Source organism: Cervus elaphus, chromosome 24 (genome assembly GCF_910594005.1).
Source record: "Cervus elaphus chromosome 24, mCerEla1.1, whole genome shotgun sequence".
NCBI classification, from domain to species: Eukaryota; Metazoa; Chordata; class Mammalia; order Artiodactyla; family Cervidae; genus Cervus; species Cervus elaphus.
Genome location: NC_057838.1, coordinates 69,607,642 through 69,626,934, shown reverse-complemented (window position 1 = coordinate 69,626,934; position 19,293 = coordinate 69,607,642). Strand labels below are relative to the sequence as shown.

Below are 19,293 nucleotides of genomic sequence, written 5' to 3'. Positions count from 1 at the left end.
TTAAAAAGCAGAGACATTACTTTGCCATAAAGGTCCGTCTAGTCAAGGCTATGGTTTTCCCAGTGGTCATGTATGGATGTGAGAGTTGGACTATAAAGGAAGCTGAGTGCCGAAGAATTGATGCTTTTGAACTGTGGTGTTGGAGAAGACTCTTGAGAGTCCCTTGGACTGCAAGGAGATCCAACCAGTCCATCCCAAAGGAGATCAGTCCTGGGTGTCCATTGGAAGGACTGATGCTGAAGCTGAAACTCCAATACTTTGGCCACCTGATAGGAAGAGCTGACTCATTGGAAAAGACCCTGATGCTGGGAAAGATTGAAGGCAGGAGGAGAAGGGGATGACAGAGGATGAGATGGCTGGATGGCATCACTGACTCGATGGACATGGGTTTGAGTAAACTCCAGGAGTTGGTGATGGACAGGGAGGCCTGGCGTGCTGCAGTCTGTGGGGTCACAAAGAGTTGGACACGACTGAGCGACTGAACTAAACTGAAATGAACTGAGGAAATCAAAAAGAGAAATAACACAAAAATAAACAAAAAATAGAAACAGGCATTTTGTAGAAGGAAAAACCAAAACAGCCAAAAGACACAAATACGGATGCTCCACCTTAGAAGGAGACAGGCAGATCGAAAGTGAAACAAGAGACACTATCTCTACACTTGGACTGGAGACAGGGCTGAGTGCCGTCCAGGGTGTGGGGAAACGGGTCCCCATGTCCAGCTGCAGGCTCCACTTCAACAAACAGCCACTGGGCGCCCTGGGCCCGGCCACCAGCAGCAAACTGCGTGGCAGCATCAGAGCAGGACAGCGTGCGTGGCCCGCGCCCAGGGGACGTCCGCGGGGGCCAGGATGGCAGGGAGGCACGGGCCGGAGTCTGTGTGCCCGGCTCTCTCCAAGCCCCTTCCACGCAGGCTCATCTCCAGCTCACACACCATGACTTGCACAGACGAGGCCGCTGCGACAGAGGTCACACCCACGGGGGACACGCAGGAAGGAAGGGTGAGGACCAGACATTGGGGGGGGGGTTGGGGCGGCGGGGCGGCTCTTGCCTGGCCTGCGGCAGAGGGCTGGCAGCGCCAGGAGGAGTCCAGGGACCAAGGTGCTTGGGCCAGGCTGGCAGCTCTTCCGGCCCCTGCCTCTCCGCCCGGCCGGGACTCCCGGGTCAGTACATGATGCCTGCTGGGGACAAGGGGACCTCGGGGCCCCCCAGGTCATCCTAGCCTCCCGCAGGAGGGTCCAAGATGCCCTGGGACCGGCGGGGCCCAGAGCAGGCGGGTGGGCTCCTGGGTCAGAGTGCAGGACGGCCTCCCTGCTCACACAGCGTTCCGGCCATGGCTTGGGGGCAGACGGAGTCTCAAGGGCTCCCCAGGTGCCCACGATGGCTCTGGGACGCATGGTCCTCAGCAGATCGAGGGCCAGGGACGCCGCCCTGCCCCCAGGGGCCCGGGTGTGACCCCGCGGTTCCCCACAGCCGCCCTTCGGGATAGGCCTCTCCGCGTGCCCCAGCTGGGCAGGGCGTGACCCCACGTCCCCCCACTGCCGTCTGGAAGAGGAGGTGGGGGGGCCCACAGTGCAGCAGCCATCAGGCAGGCTGGCCACATCCCCTCCATGTGCCCCCTCCCCGGAGAGGCCAGCACCAGGCCAGCGATACCAGATCCAGAGAGGAAAGGCCCGAGGTTTAGCAGCCAGAGCCGCCAGCGTCCCCTCCGAGGGAGGGCTATTTTCAGCCTCACTGAGAATAGCCTGTTACACACCAGTCTCCCGTCCTCAACCTGCTCTCTCTCCAGAGCCCCGCGTGGCGGCCACGCCACGGACCCCGCGCCCCGCGGGGTGTCGGGCCTGCCTGGGTCCTCCTCCCTGACCAGCCCACGGGGACGCAGACCCGGCCTGCTCAAAGAGCCCTGGGGCCCGACGACCCGCTTGCCCCGCCGCGCCAGGCCGGGCGGCGGTGGTTGGGGGCACTCACTTGTTGAAGAGGTTGAGGCCGATGCGGTAGTGCCGCTTGCGGATGACGTCGTTGCTGAAGGCGGGCGAGTCCCAGCTGTTGCGGGTCTCCTTGTGGTAGGTCTGCTTGCTGAGCGTCTGCTCGCGCAGGCTGTCGCGGGACGAGGACTCCGAGCTGCAGTTGATGGTGTCGTTGGAGTTGGACGTGCTGTTGAGGCTGTCGTTGTCGCCGTCGGAGTAGTCCGACTCGGACTTGCTCTGCCGGTTGGCCGAGCCATTGATGGCCAGGTGGGCGTCCAGGGGCCGCGGCGGCCGGGCCCGCGGCTCTGGCTCCTCCCGGGGGAGGCCCCTGGGGGGACCGTGGGGGCCGTGCTTGGGGCTGCCCTGAGGCCCGCCCAGGCCGCGCTCGTAGGCGCCCTGCCTCTTGAGCGAGCTGCGGTCCGAGCGGTCGCTGAGGTCGGCGGAGCTGTCGCTGGGCGGCTCGATGGTGAGCAGCGGCAGGTGCTCCACGCGCGCCCGCGGCTCCAGCGACGGCGTGCTCCGGCAGCTGGTGTCCGTGTCCGCCTTGTCGTCCTTGTGGGCCAGCGCCCAGTAGTCCTGGGCGGCGGCTCCGGCCCGCAGCCGCAGGTCCGACTCGCCGCTGGACGGCCGGCACCCGGCCTGCGCCGCGGGCAGTGGCGGCGACAGCTCGTCCTCGTCGATGTACAGGGTGACGTCGCTGTAGGAGGCGGTCATCTCGTCCAGCCGGCGCTGCTCCGCGCCGTGCAGGCCGGACGAGGGCTCGGCGGCGGGCGCGGGCGCCCCCTCCACGGCGTGCAGGCTGCGGCAGTTGAGCGCGTCGTCGATGGACTCGGCCAGCGACTTCACCTGCCGTGAGAAGGCGTCCTCCAGCTCCGTGATGGCGTCCGTGAAGTCGCCGGCGGGCGCGGGGGCCTGCAGGGCAGGTGGGGGCGGCGGGCCCAGATCCCCACACTCAGCCGGCCCCAGGGAGCCCAGCGGGGTGTCCCCGTCGGTCACCGAGACCTGCTTGCCCTCGAAGAAGGAGCTGTGCGCCTTCTCGGGCCCCTCGAAGGACAGCTGCACCCGCATGTTGGACAGCACGATGCGGCGGGACAGACGCTTCTCAGACATGGAGCTGCGCAGCCGCTCGAAGTTCTTGTTCATCTGGTACTGGCGGAAGGCCGTCTGGATGGTGCGGGCCGCATGGCGGGTCACGAGGCGGCCCCCATACTTCCGTTCTAGCATCTCCACCTGCGGGGGAGGGAGAGGGGTGTGAAGACGGCCCGGCCCGGCCCGGAGGGCAGACCGTGCCCACGCAGCCCCTAGACCCAGGAACCCGCTGGGGTTGTGCCCACAGGGCTCCTCCACCCAGGAACCTGCCGGGCGCCGTGCCAGTGCAGCTCCTAGATCCAGGGAGACAAAGGGGCGGTGAGCTGGTTACAGCAGGTGGTCCCCGCAGGACGCCTCAGAGCCTCTCAAGGGCGTGGTTTCCCAGACCTCTCTGTCCGCAGCAGCCTTTGCCCTGGCGTACCAGGCCCGTGCAGTTTAATGACACTTAGAGCTGCTGCAGGAGGTTACAGGCCGTCCCCCGGGAGACAAGGAGACCGTGGCGGGGGCTGCCTAGGAGACCAGCCTGAGACCCGAGACCCGAGCCGGCCCTAAGCACCGAGCGCCGGTCGCAGGCCTGGGCCCTCGTCCGCAGACTGACTCTGAAAGTCTGGACCCGCGGCCCCTCTGGCCAGTCAGACCTGCCTCACGGGCCAGCGGTGGGCACAGGCGAGACAGGCCCTCAGCACGGGGCGGAGAAGGCGCGGGACCCTCCACTGCACTCCTGGGAGGGGCGGACAGCTTGTGGGGGCCCCACACCCCCTCCTGAGCAGATGGGAAAGCTGAGCCTCAGAGAAGAGACCCTACACACCCCTGCAGGCCTCCAGACCCCAGGGCGCCCTCTGGGAGAATGACGGTGGGCCCAGCCCATAGGCAGGCAGGGAGGTGGGACTCTCCCGCGAGGCGTGTGGGCCTCCGGAGCCCGAGGGCTGCTCCCCACGCCTCCCTCCAGGGTGAGCCCAGAGCCCGCTTTCCAGAAGCAGAGAAGACCTGGGATGAGGAGCGGGCTGGCCCACCAAGCCCCTGACGTCGGGGGGAAAGGCCCCAGGTCCTCGGGAGGAGGTGTTCACACCCTAGGCGCACAGCGCCCCGGTCCCCTCGGTGGGGACGGCATGGCTGCGCCCTCGAGAGGCGGGGTCTGTGCAGAACAGACGGGGCACCGGCTAAGGGCACAAAGCCAGGCAGATGCTGTGGGAACCAGGCTGCAGCCACGGGAGGCGACGGCTGCCCGGAGCTGCCCAGGGGCGGGCAGGGCGGGAGGGCTCAGAGCCTCACTGGGGGCACGTGTGGGCCCCAGTTGCCCTAAGGGACGCCAGCTCCCCCAGACGCGGACGTGCCAGCCCTCCAGAAAGGGGGGGGAGCAGAGCGGCCCCTCTCAGGAGAGGAGTTGGGGGCGGAGGGGTGGGCCGAGGATCAAACCGAGTCTCACAGCCCGGCGGGGCCTGGAGGCAGCCAGGGCGGGTCTGTTTTCTCTTGCCTGGAGTTACTGAACGGAGTCCAAAGGGATGACCTCACTTCCACATCTGTGAGCGGCGTCTCTGTTTCCTGGGTTTGGAGCACAGCTCCAAGAGCCCTCGGGGCCGACGGAGGCCCACATCTGGGCTCCCGGAAGCCCTCTCCCCTCCACCCCCCGAGACCTGGGTTCTGGGTCCCTCGGGTCTGCTCGGCGGGGGGTGGGGGCCCCTCCTGTCCCGCTGACTCTAGACCTCGCGAACCCAGCAGCGACGCTCTTGGCCTGAGCCAGCCCCCTGGGTCGGGGCAGGAGCAGAAGGGGCTTTAGGGGGGCAGGTGTGGGCTCTGCACTGCTCCTCAAAGCCCTCCGGCCTTCCTACCGGCCTCCCATGGGGACACACCGACCCAGGCCCGCGCTCACTCAGCCCCCCGGGGTCATTCCCCTTGTAGGCCAGAGCTGTCCCGAGCCCCCCTTCTGGGTCAGAGCTGACCCAAGGCCCCATCTGGATGCTGACTGGAGGCGCAGGGAGGGAACCCAAGCCGTCTGCGCTCGCCTCACGGGTGTCACCCGCCCCCGACCCTGCGTCCAGCCTGCAGACGGGCCCCAGAAGCTGCCCGTTGTGCAGGGGGCAGAGGCTCAGAGTCGAGACAGGACAAAGAGCCCCGAGGCTGGGCCTCCCACGCAGGGGAGCCACCACTTTGGGCACTCAGGCCCCCTCACTGACGGGGAACCACAGGAGACGTGGCGGCCGGGGGCCAGCGGCCACTGCAAGGCCGTGCACTGGGCTCCTGCCACTAAAACCGGCTCTGTGCCCTCCAGGCTCTAAGCCCTCACGGAACCAGGCACCGTCACCCTGCACCCCCGTTTCTATTTTCCCTGCGACCTGCCAGGAGGCTCCGCAGGGAGGTGCACGCTCGGTGGCCCTCAGCGTCACCCCCCTGGCCCCACCTCGTCCTGGCCGCCCGTTCCGGCAAGCTCGCCCGCCTCTGGCTTTTGCACCTGCTGTCAGCTTCTCTCGGAAGGCCTCGGCCTCGGTTACCTGGCTCCAAGGGGCCTTGGCAAGGTTCCCCCCATCCCAGCCAAGCCGCCTCCTCCCACAGGCACCTGGCCTCCCTCCCCTTCCTTCCTTCTTGGGGTTCGTATCATCCCTGGTCTACAATCAACCTGTGTCGTCACAGCTAACCTGTCTCCTGGACCACAGCGTCCGCCCGAGGGCTGTGGCCACACCCCGGCCCCCGGTGACCCCCCCAGAGACCAGCATGGGGTCTGGCATTCAGCTGGCACTGGGCTAACGTGCGAGGGAAAAAACGAACAGCTGTGGTCATGCTAAGGCCACGAGAGGCTTATTATTACCTCCACTGGCCTCCGTTTAACCTTTCTCTCTTCTATTTTAATGGCCTTGCTATAGACGTCTGTTGCTATAAACTGTCCTGATCCACTTTGGATCTGGGTGTAGCTGAAAAACGGAACAGAGGCTCCTGTTGTGGACCTGACCACAGGGCCAAACGCCACGGGGCTGGGGGGACAGGAGGTCAAGTGGGCAGGCCAGGCACACCCCTCGCTGTGCACACAGATGCCGACCCCGTGGGGGGTCTGGGCCAAGACCCTGGGGAGGAGGCACAGCCTGTAAGGAGACAGTGTCCCCCCAGAACACGGAACTGCAAACCAAGGGGTGGGATGAGCGGCCTGGCCTTCCTGCTGTTCAGAGGACGAGCTGCTTCTGTTGTGAACTGACCTCCCCCTCCCCCGAGGGCCCCTCCTGCAGACCTCCAAATGTCCAGGCCTCTCCTGGGCCCCGGAACCTCAGGGGCCACCACTGTGTGCAACCTGTGCGCTGGCGGAGTCAGGCCCTGACGCCCAGCAACGGCCCGGGGCGGGGTGGGGTGGGGGGGAGCAGGAAGTGGGCAGAGGTCAAGGCCAGACAGAACACCCCACGTCTGCCCGTTCCCTCCGCTTCCTCCGGGAGTCCGGAGGAGACCGCAAGGGCAGGGGGCTAAGGCCGAGGCCTCAATCGTGGGGAACGAACGGCTCCTGCCTGGCGCCCAGGCTTGAATGCTCCGGCGGATCCCCGCCCCGCCCTGCTCGCCCCCACCCCCGCCCCTCGCCCCGCCCTACTCCACCCCACCCCGCCCCTTCCCCGCGCGGCCCGCGGCTCACCTGCTTGTCCTGCAGGTCTGAGGAGAGCTCATAGCTCTCGGAGAGGGACCGCGAGCGCTTGATGGCCTCCTCCTCGGCCTGCTTGCGCAGGATGGACGTCGAGTGCTGCAGCCGGGGCCTCCGCGCGCGCTGCTGCTGCCCGGGCGGCCCCGCGTAGAGTCCATAGGCGCCGCCCGGCGCGTGCTCGTAGGGCTCCGGGCTCAGGCCCGAGCCGGGCACCAAGGGCCCCTGGTGGTAGGCGGAGGGGCTGTCCAGCGACGTGCCGGTCTCGCTGCTGGGGGCCTCGCCCTCAACGCTGCGGAGAGAGCACAGGCCGGAGGTGAGGGGGAGACCGCAGCCCTGGGCCCCGCAGGCAGGCGTCCCGCCCACACCCCGCCCTCCCCTGGGTGGACCCCCGGGGCCCACGCCACCCGCTGCTCCGCCCTCCCTAAGGCTCCCCTCCCCTCGCGGAGGCCCTGCTTTTGCTGGACAGCGCCCCCCCCCCCCCACCTCCCAACAGCCGACACCCCGCCCCGACGGGCCTGCTCCCCTTCCGCCGACCCCCACGATGGGCCCCCACGGAGCAGGCTGTGGCCAGGGACGCTCACTGACCGCTCACGGGTCCCACCCCCTCGCTCCGGCGCTCCCACTGCCAGGATTAAGTCCTCTGTTTCCTTTTTGAACAGAGTGACTGCCCGCTGCATGCCCGCGCGGGCAGGCGTTGTGCGGGTCTGTGATGGGCTGAGCTTGTCCCTCCCCACCAACATCTGCAAGCTCCAAGCCCTAACCGCTCAGAGCGCGTATCTGGAGATAGGCTTTGAGGACAGTGATGGAGGTAAAACGAGGTCACGGGGGCCTGATCCAAGATTAGGGCACACACACAGACAGGGCCGCCCTGCCCCCCGCTCTCAGCATCACGCTCATGAACCACAGGGAAGAAAGTGCTGAAGCCGCCCGCCCTGTCTGTGCTGCTGGTGACCACCGGCCTGGAGGCGGACACGTCTTCTCGAACTCTTAAAGCCAGTCTGTGAGGACAGAGTCTTCACTCCGTCTCTGGGAGAGCAGACTGACGCCCGCGCGGTGCCGGCTCTTCCCGAGGTCACGCAGGTAGAGCGTGCGTGAGTCGGGATTAGAGGCCAGGACGGGGGGCTCCCCCCGCCAACTGCCCTGGTCCCCGGGCCTGTGCGCACCCCTCAACTTTCCAAGTGCCCGGTGAGGGCACAGAGTGGGGGTGGTTACTCACCCCACACTCACCAAGGTTCCAGGGCCTTCCGGCAGCCTCTCCAGTGATGCCGGCCACTCCCGGCCCGCAGGGCATCCTAGGATCCCTGGGGCCAGCCTGGCGGTCCCTCGGGAAGGGCACAGAGCCCCACAGGCTGTGGGTGGTCCTTCCTCCAGGGTCCCATCTTCACAGCAATGCAGTCAGCAGCCTGTGCCCGGCCCACCCGCCCAGCTCTGCCCTGCGTGGTCCCAGGCCCTAGGCGGGGCCCTGCTGCCTGGCGTGGAACGTGAGGCCATTGGCTGCCTCCTGGGGGAGGGGCCAGCGCAGCCCAGCTGCAGGCACCGGTGCCCGGGGCGCCTCTCCAGCCTGCTGCCAAGCCGGCACGTGCTGTCCGGCCATCTAAGAATAGCGCCGGCCTTCCGCTCTGGCCCGCGGGGACGTTCGGTGGGTTTCCTACGGCAAAGCCTGCAGCCCAGCAGTGGAGGGTGATGAGGGTCGTCTCCTGGGGAAGAGCCTTGGGTGCCAGCCCCGATGTGGCCGTGAGTTAGGGGCTCTTGCTTGCCCAAGGCCTGGCCACAGGCCCAGCACCCCTGCTGCCCGGCAGCCACGGGCAGCAGCTTCCTCGGGGCCTCGTGGGCCCGTGTGGGGTGGGGGCCGTGGGCACCCCGAGACAGCCCTGGACGGACGGCGGGAGGGGCGGGGGCAGAAGCCTGGGGGGCCCCAGGCGATGGGTCCCCTGAGTGCACGTGGCTGACGGCAGACTCCACCTACCCCCCTCCCAGAGACCCCAGGACCACTCCCCACGCGCCCCCACTGGACACCCTTCCATCAGGGCCACTCTGTCTCCCAAGAAGAGGGTTAGCGGCAAATGCAACCATGTCCTCGCAGCGAAGCAGCCAGGGCTCAGCTCGCCAGGATTTTAAATGGTCCCTGAGCCCCGAGGCTGCAGAAGCCACGGAGGTGGCGGGCAGGGGCTGTGCAGGGCCGGGCGGGAAGGCCCTTTTCTCATGGCTGGCTCCTGCTGGGGGCGGGGGCTGGGACACCCCGCTGACAAAGAAGGGGAAGGGACTCAGCCCCTTCCCCAGCCTGCACTCACTCCGTCTAGGAGCAATCTGCATAGGTGGAGGGGCTTTCCTCCCGCCCCCTGTGGCCTGTTTGGGGCAGCGGGCGCTGAGGAGGGAGGGGCAGGCGGCCGCTCCTGGACCCTGCGCAGGGCACGGGCTTCCTGTCTGGCTGGGCTCATGGGCGCCGCATACACGTGGCATCCCTGCCGAACGAGGCTGGAGCCCCCGCTCCAGATCCAATCTGCCACAGATGCATGGGGCCTTTGGGGCTGAGCCAGCCCAGGGTTCCTGCTCGGTCCGTGACCCAGCTCCTGACTGTCTCAGGCCAGCAGGTTCCAGAAGGTGCTCCGGGGAGAGGGCCAGGCCTCCGTCAGGGCCAAATGGACGCGTGGCAGGCACCTGTGAGCCCAACCTCCCAGACACACCCACCCACCTGCCTCTCAGCACCTCAGGGCCGCCAGGGCAGGTCCCTGGACTCTCACCCAGCCCCTCTGCCTCTCCTCCTCCCACAGCAGCCAGACCAATCCCAACAAAGGAGGGGGCACACCAATGCCCCCTCCCGTCACACTGAGTGTGGAGACACCGCCCTCCAGGCCTGACCTCGCCATGGCCCCCCTCCGCTCGCTCACGCTGCTCCAGCCTCACTGGGGCCCGGCCCGCAGGGATGCTCCGCTCTTCTCAAAGCGGCAGGCACTCCCCTGCCTCGGGGCCTTTGCACTGGCTGTTCCCGTGTCTTACATCTCAGCCCGCTCCACGCCTTCACCTCCCTGGGGTCTTTGCTCAATGCCACCTTCCAAGGAGGCCCCCGCCACTCCCTCCCCATGGCATTCCTCACCCCTCACTCTGCTTTCGCAGCGGCGACACACCTGTGACGTTACGCGTTCCCTGGGTTTCCCTGTGCCACCTGCCGCCCACATCGGTGCCCAGGCTCTGTGGGCGCACAGGGCACTTGGCTGCTTCACTGGGTACGCTCCCCAAGTGCCAACACGCACATCAGACCAACAGAGCCCGGAGTGGGGCTTCTGAGGTGTGCCGCTCCCAGTGAGGCCTGCCAGACCCAGAGCGGGGCTTCTGACGTGCGCCGCCTGGGAGGCCCGCCAGACCCAGAGACGGGCTTCTGATGTGCGCCACCCCCAATGCACAGCCCGCCTGCCCCACACCTAACCCGCGATGGTCCCCGTCATCTTGCGGAGGCCGAGCCAGAGTCCTGAGCCGAGTCACCAGCCAGTCCCTCCCCTACGTCCACTCCGTGGCGCCCGTGCCCTCTATTCGCCCCCAAGTCCTGCCAACTCTACGTGAACAGTGGCCACTTGAGTTGTGTGACGTGGCAGCCTCTGCATACCCCGAAAATCGAAACCTCAAACCTGATGAGAAATGGCCAGGCCACACTACTGCGACCAGCACAACACACCGTCCTCCAGTGAGCAACTGGATAGAAGCAAGCAGAGCATGCACCATCCTGAGCCAGAGAACATCCCTCCTTCCTGGTCCTGAAGAGAAGCGACATGCTAGACCCCAAGGGGGTCTCCCTAATCCGAGCCAGAGCCCTGGTGAGCACAAAGACGCGTTTACGGGGGTAACTCCGGGCGCTGACAAGCACACTGGTCTCAATTTTTCAGGACACCAGCTAGACCTGGTCATCAAACTGCAACCCTGCAGATGCTGGAGCTGAATCCACAGAGGCAATGACTCAGGCCCTTCTGTCCTGGCCAGCCCTCAGCTCTGGATGCCCAGGGCGGCCTGCCCCAGGGACACAGGCCACTGGCCCAGCCCCCAGCAGCCCCGAACACCTCTTCCTCACCACGGTGCTCGCTCAGCGGGGGCTCCACCTCCCGCCACCCAGGAACCCCCTCTCGGGGAAGCTTCTGTCTGTCGGCCAGGATTGGACACTCCAGAGTCGGCCCTCAGCTGCACACGGGGATTTGAGATCACGTGCAGACCCTGGACCACGCGCAGATCGAGGGACGGGCGGGCCCTGTGCACACCGCTGCCGTTTGCCAACCATTCAGAGTTCCCTGGGCGTTCCGTGAGAGTCAGGGGTACGGCCAGCACTCTGGGCAGATGCTCCTGATCCGGCCTCCCTTTCCCAGAGATTCTCACAAAAGGAAGCAAGGCCAATACGCAGAGGCACGTGCAAGGAATTCCACTGCTGTGTTATATCTGATTGTAAAAACTTGGAAGTAATCTATATGCCTGTCAACAAGAGTCTGATTTACATAAATTACACATCAATATAATGGAAAAAATGTTAAGAGGGGGGAAGATCTGGCCTGATGGAAGTTCTTGTGAAAAAGAGTGGGGGGACCTTTCCGGCTGATGCAAGTTTAACACAGGCTGCGAAGCCAGTCAGTGATGTGGAGTGAGAAGCCGGAACAGCCCCGGCCCTGCCGTCCACCGCAGGTTTCGGCTCACAGGGAAAGACCGTCCGGAGCTCCAGGTGGGTTCCGAAGGCTGAGGCGCTCGCCCCCACCTTCTCCCGTGAGCCTGGGTAGTCAGCACTGATCCGTCCCTGACTCGCTCCTGCAGGCCGGCGAGCACCGCCTCCCGCAGGACCACGATGGTCGGCGGCTGGGGGCTTGTGCCAACACCAACGGCAACACGAGGCCGCCTCCCACCGAGGGCTGGAGCGCGTGGCCAGAGACATCTGAGGCCGGCGGCCAAGCCTCTGTCGGGCTCACGGGCAGAGGACAGGGCGGACGGCTCTGGGGACGGAACTCAGACCCGCGTTGCCCGGCTCGAGAAAGGATGCTCTCGCGTGGCTGAACTGCCTGTCAGAGACATCTGAGGCCGGCGGCCAAGCCTCTGTCGGGCTCACGGGCAGAGGACAGGGCGGACGGCTCTGGGGACGGAACTCAGACCCGCGTTGCCCGGCTCGAGAAAGGATGCTCTCGCGTGGCTGAACTGCCTGTCCCTGGAGGTGTGGAAGCCGCAGCAGGGCAGACGCCTGTCAGAGGTGGGCAGAAGGACCCCTGCCCCTGACGGAGTGACGTCTGTACAGTCAGTACACGGAGACAGCCTTCAGAAAGCCCTCGGCTCATGGAAAGCGCTTTCTAAGTGCAGTCTCCAGTTCTTCTCTGACCGAGAGGGCCCTGACTGCAGGTCCCAGCAGTGAGAGGTGGGAGGGGGAGGGGGGCCAATCCTCAGGCCAGAGTCACCCGCCCTGACTGCTGGACGGGCCTCCTTCTGCGGACACCACCCATGGCCGGAGCTGTAAATGCTTCTGAAGGGCTGACGGGCAGGGGGGTGGTCCCCGGAAGGGGCCCGGCTCCAAGGCTGAGATGCCACATCCCCACTCCAGCTGGTGAGTGAGTCAGGCAGGGGGCCCGTGGCCACGCGGACGTCTCTAATTATGGCCTGTGAGGTCATGGATGACTTTTCCTAAGAAAAACGCCAGTCTGAGGAGGCTGTGGGCAGAAGCAGGGACCCGCTGCTCACCCGTAGCACTGATGTTGCCGATGACAGAAATAACAACGTTTACAGAGTCAGGGCTGTTTAGTTCCCGCGACCGCCGACACACCTCACGGGCATAGAGAGGCTGGCCTGCCCCGAGGATACGCAGCTCACGAGTGAGATCAGAGCCCACACTCACACCCCCTGGGCTTGAACAGCTCGCACACACACACACACACACACACACAGCAACTCTGCCTGTAAACCCTCGGGGTATATAGGCGCTGAGCTGGGTGATTAACCTACATGGCCTGTAACCGAACCGCCACCCCTGGGACCAGGGCACGCTGGGCCACTGTCCCTTCCGCAGACGAGGAGCGTGGGGTGCTGAAGCTGAGTCGCCGGGTCACGGGTGCAGGGGATCAGACCCCCGTCGAGTGCACCTGCCACCTGCCAGCACGGAGGAAGTGTGTGCCCCTGGGGGCAGGGCTGGGGTCCAGGGCCCGGCGTCCTGGGGTCGTGTGTGGTCATGACATCAGCCAGCCTGGGGTGCGTGGCGCCAGCAGTGGTCACATCATCTGGAAACGCCACTGTCTTCTGAGAGGGCCAGCCCCACGCGGAGGGAGAGCCATCTGCAGGCCTGCCTGTGGTCAGACGTCCACACCAGAGCCGCCTCCAGACTCCCGGCAGAGTGCCCAGGCCCGAGCAACAAAGCCTCCCAGACACACGCGCTCCCTCATGCCTCTGCCACGCTCTGTTCAGGGTTTCTGATTCTGGGAAAGGGAGGTTCAAGCCAGAGTCAACAGCAGCCTTTACAAGCTCTCCCTTCCCACTCTCCACGGGGGCTCCTGAGGCTCTGTGGTCACATTAGCAGAGGTCTATCGCCCAGGATGGGGAGGGGATGGGTCAGGCTGTGCGCTAGGTTCTGGGTGACAGATGCAGACAGACCAGGGTCTGAAGGGGAGGGGAGGGTGGGGAGGGACTGGTGTCCGTGTCCCCCATTGAGCGGCCACAGGAGCAGAGATGGGGTGAACGTAGCGTGGCTTCAGGAGGCACAGCGTCAGCAGCTCAGCGCCTGGCGGGGTGGGGGGCTGCCTCGGGGAGTGCAGGCATTCCCGCGGGGTCTGGAAAACCAGTCTTCAGGGACTGAGCTGGCTTGTGGTGGGTCATGACCCACATACAGTCACCCAGAGTGCCGCAACACAAGCTAAGTCTGTGTATATAATCCCTGCCGTGACCCCACGGAGAAGGCCTGGCTCCCCCGCCCTCTGCTGATGGGAGAAGGGAGACTCGGGGTTCGGGGTGCGCCCACGGTTGCAGAGCTAGGACCACAGCCAGGATTCAAGTGCAGGTCACCCTCCCAGGCTTCTGACTCTGCAAGACGTGCCTGGACCTGGAGGCAGCTGGCCTCCCCGAGGGCTGGCCTGGCCCCGAGCATCGGCAGACAAGGACACAGGGGGCTGGATCTGAAGGGAGAGATGAGTGCGTGAAGGGACACAGACCTGGTGTGCCAGCAAGGAGGGGCGGAGCGGCCTTCCTCGGGGACCCGGGAGGCTGCTCCTGCGCCGGTCATCCACACCCGCCTCCAGGGAGGCCCCAAGCATCACGGCCGGGACCGCAGCTGCTCAGTGGTCCTTAGGATGGACGCCTGGCTGGCCACAGAAGGGACTGACGGGCCCCAGGGGACACTGAGGCCTGGCCCTCCTGGGGTGAGGAGCTGGGGACCTCCTGTCCTCAGGGAGATGCTGGGCACCTCCCCTGGTGGGCAGGTCGGGTAGAAGGACGTCAGGATGGGTGGACGCCGAGGCAGCGAGGGCCTCCGGTGAGTGCTCAGGGCCTCCAGGCACTGCTGAGGGACTGGGGGAGGCTGGAGCCACAGCTGTCCAAACAGCCACTTGAACACCCAACGTGATTTCTGCTCGGGCAGCGAGGAGCACTGTCTCCAAGCCGACGGAGGGGACAGTCGAGGCTGCCCTGAGGGCTGGGTGGGGGTCGGGAGGGTCTGGCTTTCACCCAGGTCCCCAGTCGGCTTTAATGGGGATACACAGTGATCAGAGACGAGCTGAATGAACCCGTGTCCGGCCTCGGGCACGCCCTCTCTGCTGCCCGGTGGACCCCTGGAATGTGGGCCCCCCACCCCCGCCAGCCGCCCCGTCTCGGCTGACAGCAACTCTGTCCTTCCAGCTGCTCCAGTCAATAACCTGATGGCCGCTCCTGGCAACCGTCTTGCTCACACTCCGCGCGTCACCCGTCAGCAGAGCAGGCTCTGCCACCCTCGAGAGCGCCAGCATCGGACCGCTCGGCCTGCCCCCCCCGCCCCCCCCCCCCCACCTCGCCACTTCGGGGCCAGTCTGGCCCAGGCAGCCCCTGCCTTGTCGCTGGGTTCCAGCCACAGCCTCCCAGTCGGCTCCTCCGGCCCTCGCACCACACCCCCGCCTCCCCCATTCAGCAGCTGGGACCCGTCGAGACACAGCTTGGACCGGGTCCCTTGTCGGCTGCCCCTCCCGGGGCTCAGAGCCAAGTCCTCCCAGTGACCTGGAAGGCTCTGCAGGACGGCCCCTCACACCCTAATGCGCTCCCACCACAGGGCCTTTGCACGTGCTTCCGCTCTGCTGGGGTCTTCCCAGACAGCCACCTGGCTCGCCCTCACCTCCTCCAGCTCTCTGCTCCAAGGCCACCCGAGTCTCGGGGAGCCCCAGCCCCCCGCCACCCTCCCGGCTGCACCTCTGCAGTGCCACGCCGCCATCTGCGGGAACGTTGGTGCCGCGAGGTCTGGGAACCCAGACACAGCAGTGTCGGGCACCCGGGGGCACGTATGCTCCCAGCCGCCTGAGCCGTGTTAGAAGGGCCCAGGCTCCCGAGGGCTGCGCTGTCTGCCACACGGACCCCAGGTCTGTGCAGCGGGACCCAGGCTGGGCGGGCAGGGACTTACGGGAGACGGTCTCGGCCCTGGGTCAGGGGATGGTGGGGTTTCGGAGCCACAGAGACTGGAACCCGCCCCAAGTTACGACCTCTGTGCAGAAAACCCACATGAAGACCCGCAAACATGACTGAGGATTGTCTAGAAACAGGGCTTTTAAAGGCAAGCCGGAAGCTTTTCTACCTCCCCACCATAACGTTCAGGCTCTAGAAGGACAAGGACCCTCTGGCTGGGCACTGCCAGCCCTCCCTCGGGGTGCCCAGCGGGCAGACTCGAGGTACCGGCAGAGGGTCTTGGACACGTGGCCCCCAACCCGGGCTGGTCCCCAGACTCTCCCGGGAGATTCGGCAGCGGATTCCTGCCTGCGTCAGGAGATCCCTGGAATTCAAAGGGTCAGCCCGCACTTTGACCCCAGAAACTGGACTTCTAAAGGAATCCTGGCCAGTCGTGACTTGTGGGCCACCTGGAATCCCAGTGACCCGGCCAGCCCCCTCCCCGCCCGCCGCCCCCCAGTCTCGCCCCTGGACGCCCACCCCCGAGTCCTGCCCACGTGGCTCCATTGGGTCTACACAGAGCAGTGGTCACTGTCGTCCTCTTCGTTCTTACGTTAGAACTAGCCACCAAGAGTGTTCGTTCATCCCGATTTCTGGCTTGTCTTTGATAAAATGAGTGGATAACATATTCCTGGGTGGCATCCATCGCTGAGCTGAGTGGTGGCTGCCAGCCCTGGGTGGACACCCACCTGCCTGTCCCGCGGGCGCCGGGGCCGGGCCTGCTTCACCGATGCCGAGGGCGCAGAGCCTCAGCCACGGTCCAAGACCCCCCGAGGCATGCTGCCCCCCGGCCTGAGCCCGGTTTCACACCAGCGAATGGTCCTCACCACCCCAGGGCTGTGCATGCAGCGAGTGCTCGGCCTCCAAACGTGGGCCCGGCCAGGGTCCTGCTGCAACAGCCCATGATCTGCAAGAAACGGCACCACCACGGACGCTGGGCACTGCAACCGAGACCCAGGACAGCCAAGAGTGATGAACAAACAAAGCGTTTAAAGAGGAGTGTGATTGAAGAGCGCGCCAGCTCTGCCCTCTCTAGAGATTTTCTCAGGACCCGGAAAGTCTTATTCACCAAACCACAGACGCGGGCGGCGGGCTGCACAGGGACCACGATGTAGACAAGAAACCCGGGAGCCCGCGGGAAGACCTGACCTCCCCAGGAGCCCCCCGACAGCCCCTCTCCCCGGGCTGGCCACTCCGGTCCGTGAACGTCCACTGAAGCCAGCTCTGTGACACAGCCAGGTCGGGGCTGGAGACGCGGGGGACGCTACATCAACGGTATCAAGGGCAGTAACAGAGACGCGCCGGGCACTGCAGGCCGGCGAGCAGAGCCCAGGCCCCAGCGCCCGAGGTGGGAAGCTCCCTGGAAGGCAGGCGCCCGCTGTCTGGACCCAGGAGGGACCCCGGGCGGTGACAGAGGGCTTTTCTCAGCTCAGGGCCCCCGTTTCTCGAGGCTGAGCAGCGGAGGCGGGGCCCACCGTGGGCACAGGGCCGGTGGTCCATGCCTGGGGCTGCAGGAACCCGAGGGCTGCGGACCCCACAAGGCTCGACAGGGAGGGGGCGCTGGACCCCTGCGCCGGGGCAAGGCTGGGGAAGGGTCCCTGGTGCACCTGGGGTGGTGGTCGGGGAGGACGGCAGTGGTGTTCTGCAAAGGCACCTCCATCCTTCCTTGCAGCGACCCTCAGCGACCCTTGGTGACAAGGGGCCTGCGCTGGCTGTGACGGGGGAAGGGGAAAGCGGCTGGCGGGCCAGTGACAGGCCGGAGCAGGGAGATGCCCATGCCTGTCCTCGGGTCCTAGAAGACACCCTGGGGGGCTGGGGGGGCAGAGGCCACTGCGTAGCTGGGAAGGCCAAGAATGGGGGGTGCTGGTGGGAGGGGGACGCTGGTTGGTGAGGTCAGGGGAGGAGGAGGGCGTGGCTGAGGGCGGGGGCGGGGGGGGGGGGAGGAGGGGTGGGGCTGGAAGGAGGGGCGGAGCTGGAAGGAGGGCAGGGCGTGGCTGGGAGGAGGGCGTGGCTGGAAGGAGGGCAGGGCGTGGCTGGGAGGAGGGCGTGGCTGAGGGTGGGGCGTGGCTAGGAGGAGGGCGGGGAGGAGGAGGGCGGGGCTGAGGGTGGGGGTTGGGGGGGGAACGGAAGGCCCCCCCCCACCCCCCCCACCCCACCAACTGCCGGCAGTCCGGCCACTGCCTTCCCTGCCACGTGGGCACAGCTCCCTGGCCTGACTGCCCCATCCCCTCCGGGGCAAGGACGGCGGCCTTGACCCCCGCTGCCCTGAGGCCTGTCCTGCTGGGGACGAGGTCCAGCCCCACTCTGCCTCCTGGGCGGTAGCACCAGCGCTAATTATGGGCGCAGAGGCCTCCGGGAGCGGCTTGCATACGTGTATAAAAATCCAGGACTCGGAACAATGGACTCCTCTGAGCGGGAGGCTATTTTTAGAGCCCTGCTCCCTGCACCAGCATCCAGCATCTCCCTGTTGGTCAGCTGCTGCTGGTGAGACGGGTCGCGAGCCCACCGGGAGAAGTGCGCTGTTGGGATGCCAGCGCTGTGGGGTGTGGGGGGCTGCCCTGGGTCCCAGGGGCCCATAGGGCATTCACCACCACACGGAGTCCCAATGTGAGCGGGTGAGAGTCTGCGTGGGGGGTCCAGCCCCCTGCCCGAGCCTCAGCTTTGCCATCGCAGGGCATAGATCAGGGGACAGGGCACCAGGGTGAGGAGCCCTGCAGACGGCCGGGAACCCCTCCAGGGGGCCGGGGCCGCGCCCTTCCTCAGACAGGCCTGTTCTCTCCAGCGCATGGCCAGAGGGAAGGAACACGCGTCTGCTGGGCTGCCAGGCCCTCGCCCTGGCCTGCCAGCCTGTTTCCAAGTCACCCTTCCGGCCCCTGGGGAGGGGGCGGGTCCAGTGTCTCTGGCACGGGCCTCGCTCCAAACATAAAGAAGGTCTGTCTGCCCGCCTGCTGGAGCCAGACCGGACCTCCCCGCAGCTCCGCGTTGAGTCACTCCCATCAAAATAGCCCGGACGGCCGGAGGGTCAGAGGTCAGCCCCGAGAGGCTGCAGTCGGGTCCAGCGCGGCGGGGCCCAGGGTTAAGAGCGTAGCCAGCATGGGGCGTGAGGGTCACCCTGGCAGGAGGGGCGGGGAAGCGGGTCCTGCGGCCACCACACCATCTCCCGGCGCCTCCACCGCCGCCCCCGGCTCTGCACTGTGGGCTGGGAGCCTGAAGGCCTGTTCTGCCGTGTCTCCGCCTCGGAGAGCCGGCTCCAGTGTGGGAGGGAGGGTGCACACCCCTTGCTCAGGCCCCCGGGGCTGGGGCCAGGGCTTGGGGAGCTCAGAGAGCCCTCGCTGCATGAGTGAACGGCGATGCTGCAGGAGCGCTGTTGCCTGTGACTGGGGGCTCGATGGACCCATCCATGTGCTCAGCGCACGCCGAGACGTGAAGGACGAGGCCCACAGGCCGGTGGGGTCCGGAGCTGGTCCCGGGACACTCCCACCCTCCCTCGCGGGGCAGGGCCTGGGACCCCGAACACCCGCCCTCTAGGATCCTTGGGCGGGCCCCCCTCTCCGCCCCCCCCCCCCGCCCCTGGCATGGCACCCAGGCCACCTCGCCCTCGCCTGCAGCCAGGCTCACTCCCTCCCTGCTCACCCTGCACAGGGCCCGGCGGGCAGACAGGTATCCCTGGGTTCCAGCCGGCAGGCGCGGCCAGCATGGGGCCTGCTGCGCTCGCCTCCTGCCGCCCCAGACGGCTGCGGGCCTGGCATGTTTCTCAGAGGGACAGACGCTTGTTCTGCTCCCAGAACACTGTTCTCCAGGCCTCGAGTCACAAAGCCGCCGCGGGGACACCCTGGCGTGGCTCCCGTGGGCCCCCTCTGCCCGGCCCTGGGAGGCCTGCGGGCCGGCACCAACGGTGGCCCCGACGGGAGGTGCAAGCCAACTCCCTTCACGGGCGGGCGGCAAACGTGCGCGTTCAGGAGGGCCAGATGCCAGCTGGCGGGGGAGCCCCGGGGCTCTGGG

The 19,293-nt window shown here is 66.6% G+C and overlaps 1 protein-coding gene across 8 annotated transcripts in view; it reads right to left on the bottom strand.

Moving 5' to 3' along the window:
• Positions 1-19,293, bottom strand: part of IQSEC1 (IQ motif and Sec7 domain ArfGEF 1) — a 142,147-nt gene that overhangs the window by 24,306 nt on the left and 98,548 nt on the right. For all 8 annotated transcript variants that reach the window (XM_043886880.1, XM_043886878.1, XM_043886882.1 and 5 more), the window contains 2 exons: positions 6,664-6,958; positions 1,969-3,197 (listed from right to left, as the gene is read on the bottom strand). In XM_043886880.1, coding sequence (XP_043742815.1) covers positions 1,969-3,197; positions 6,664-6,958 — 1,524 coding nt within the window. Of the gene's footprint in view, positions 1-1,968; positions 3,198-6,663; positions 6,959-19,293 lie in introns of those variants that run through there.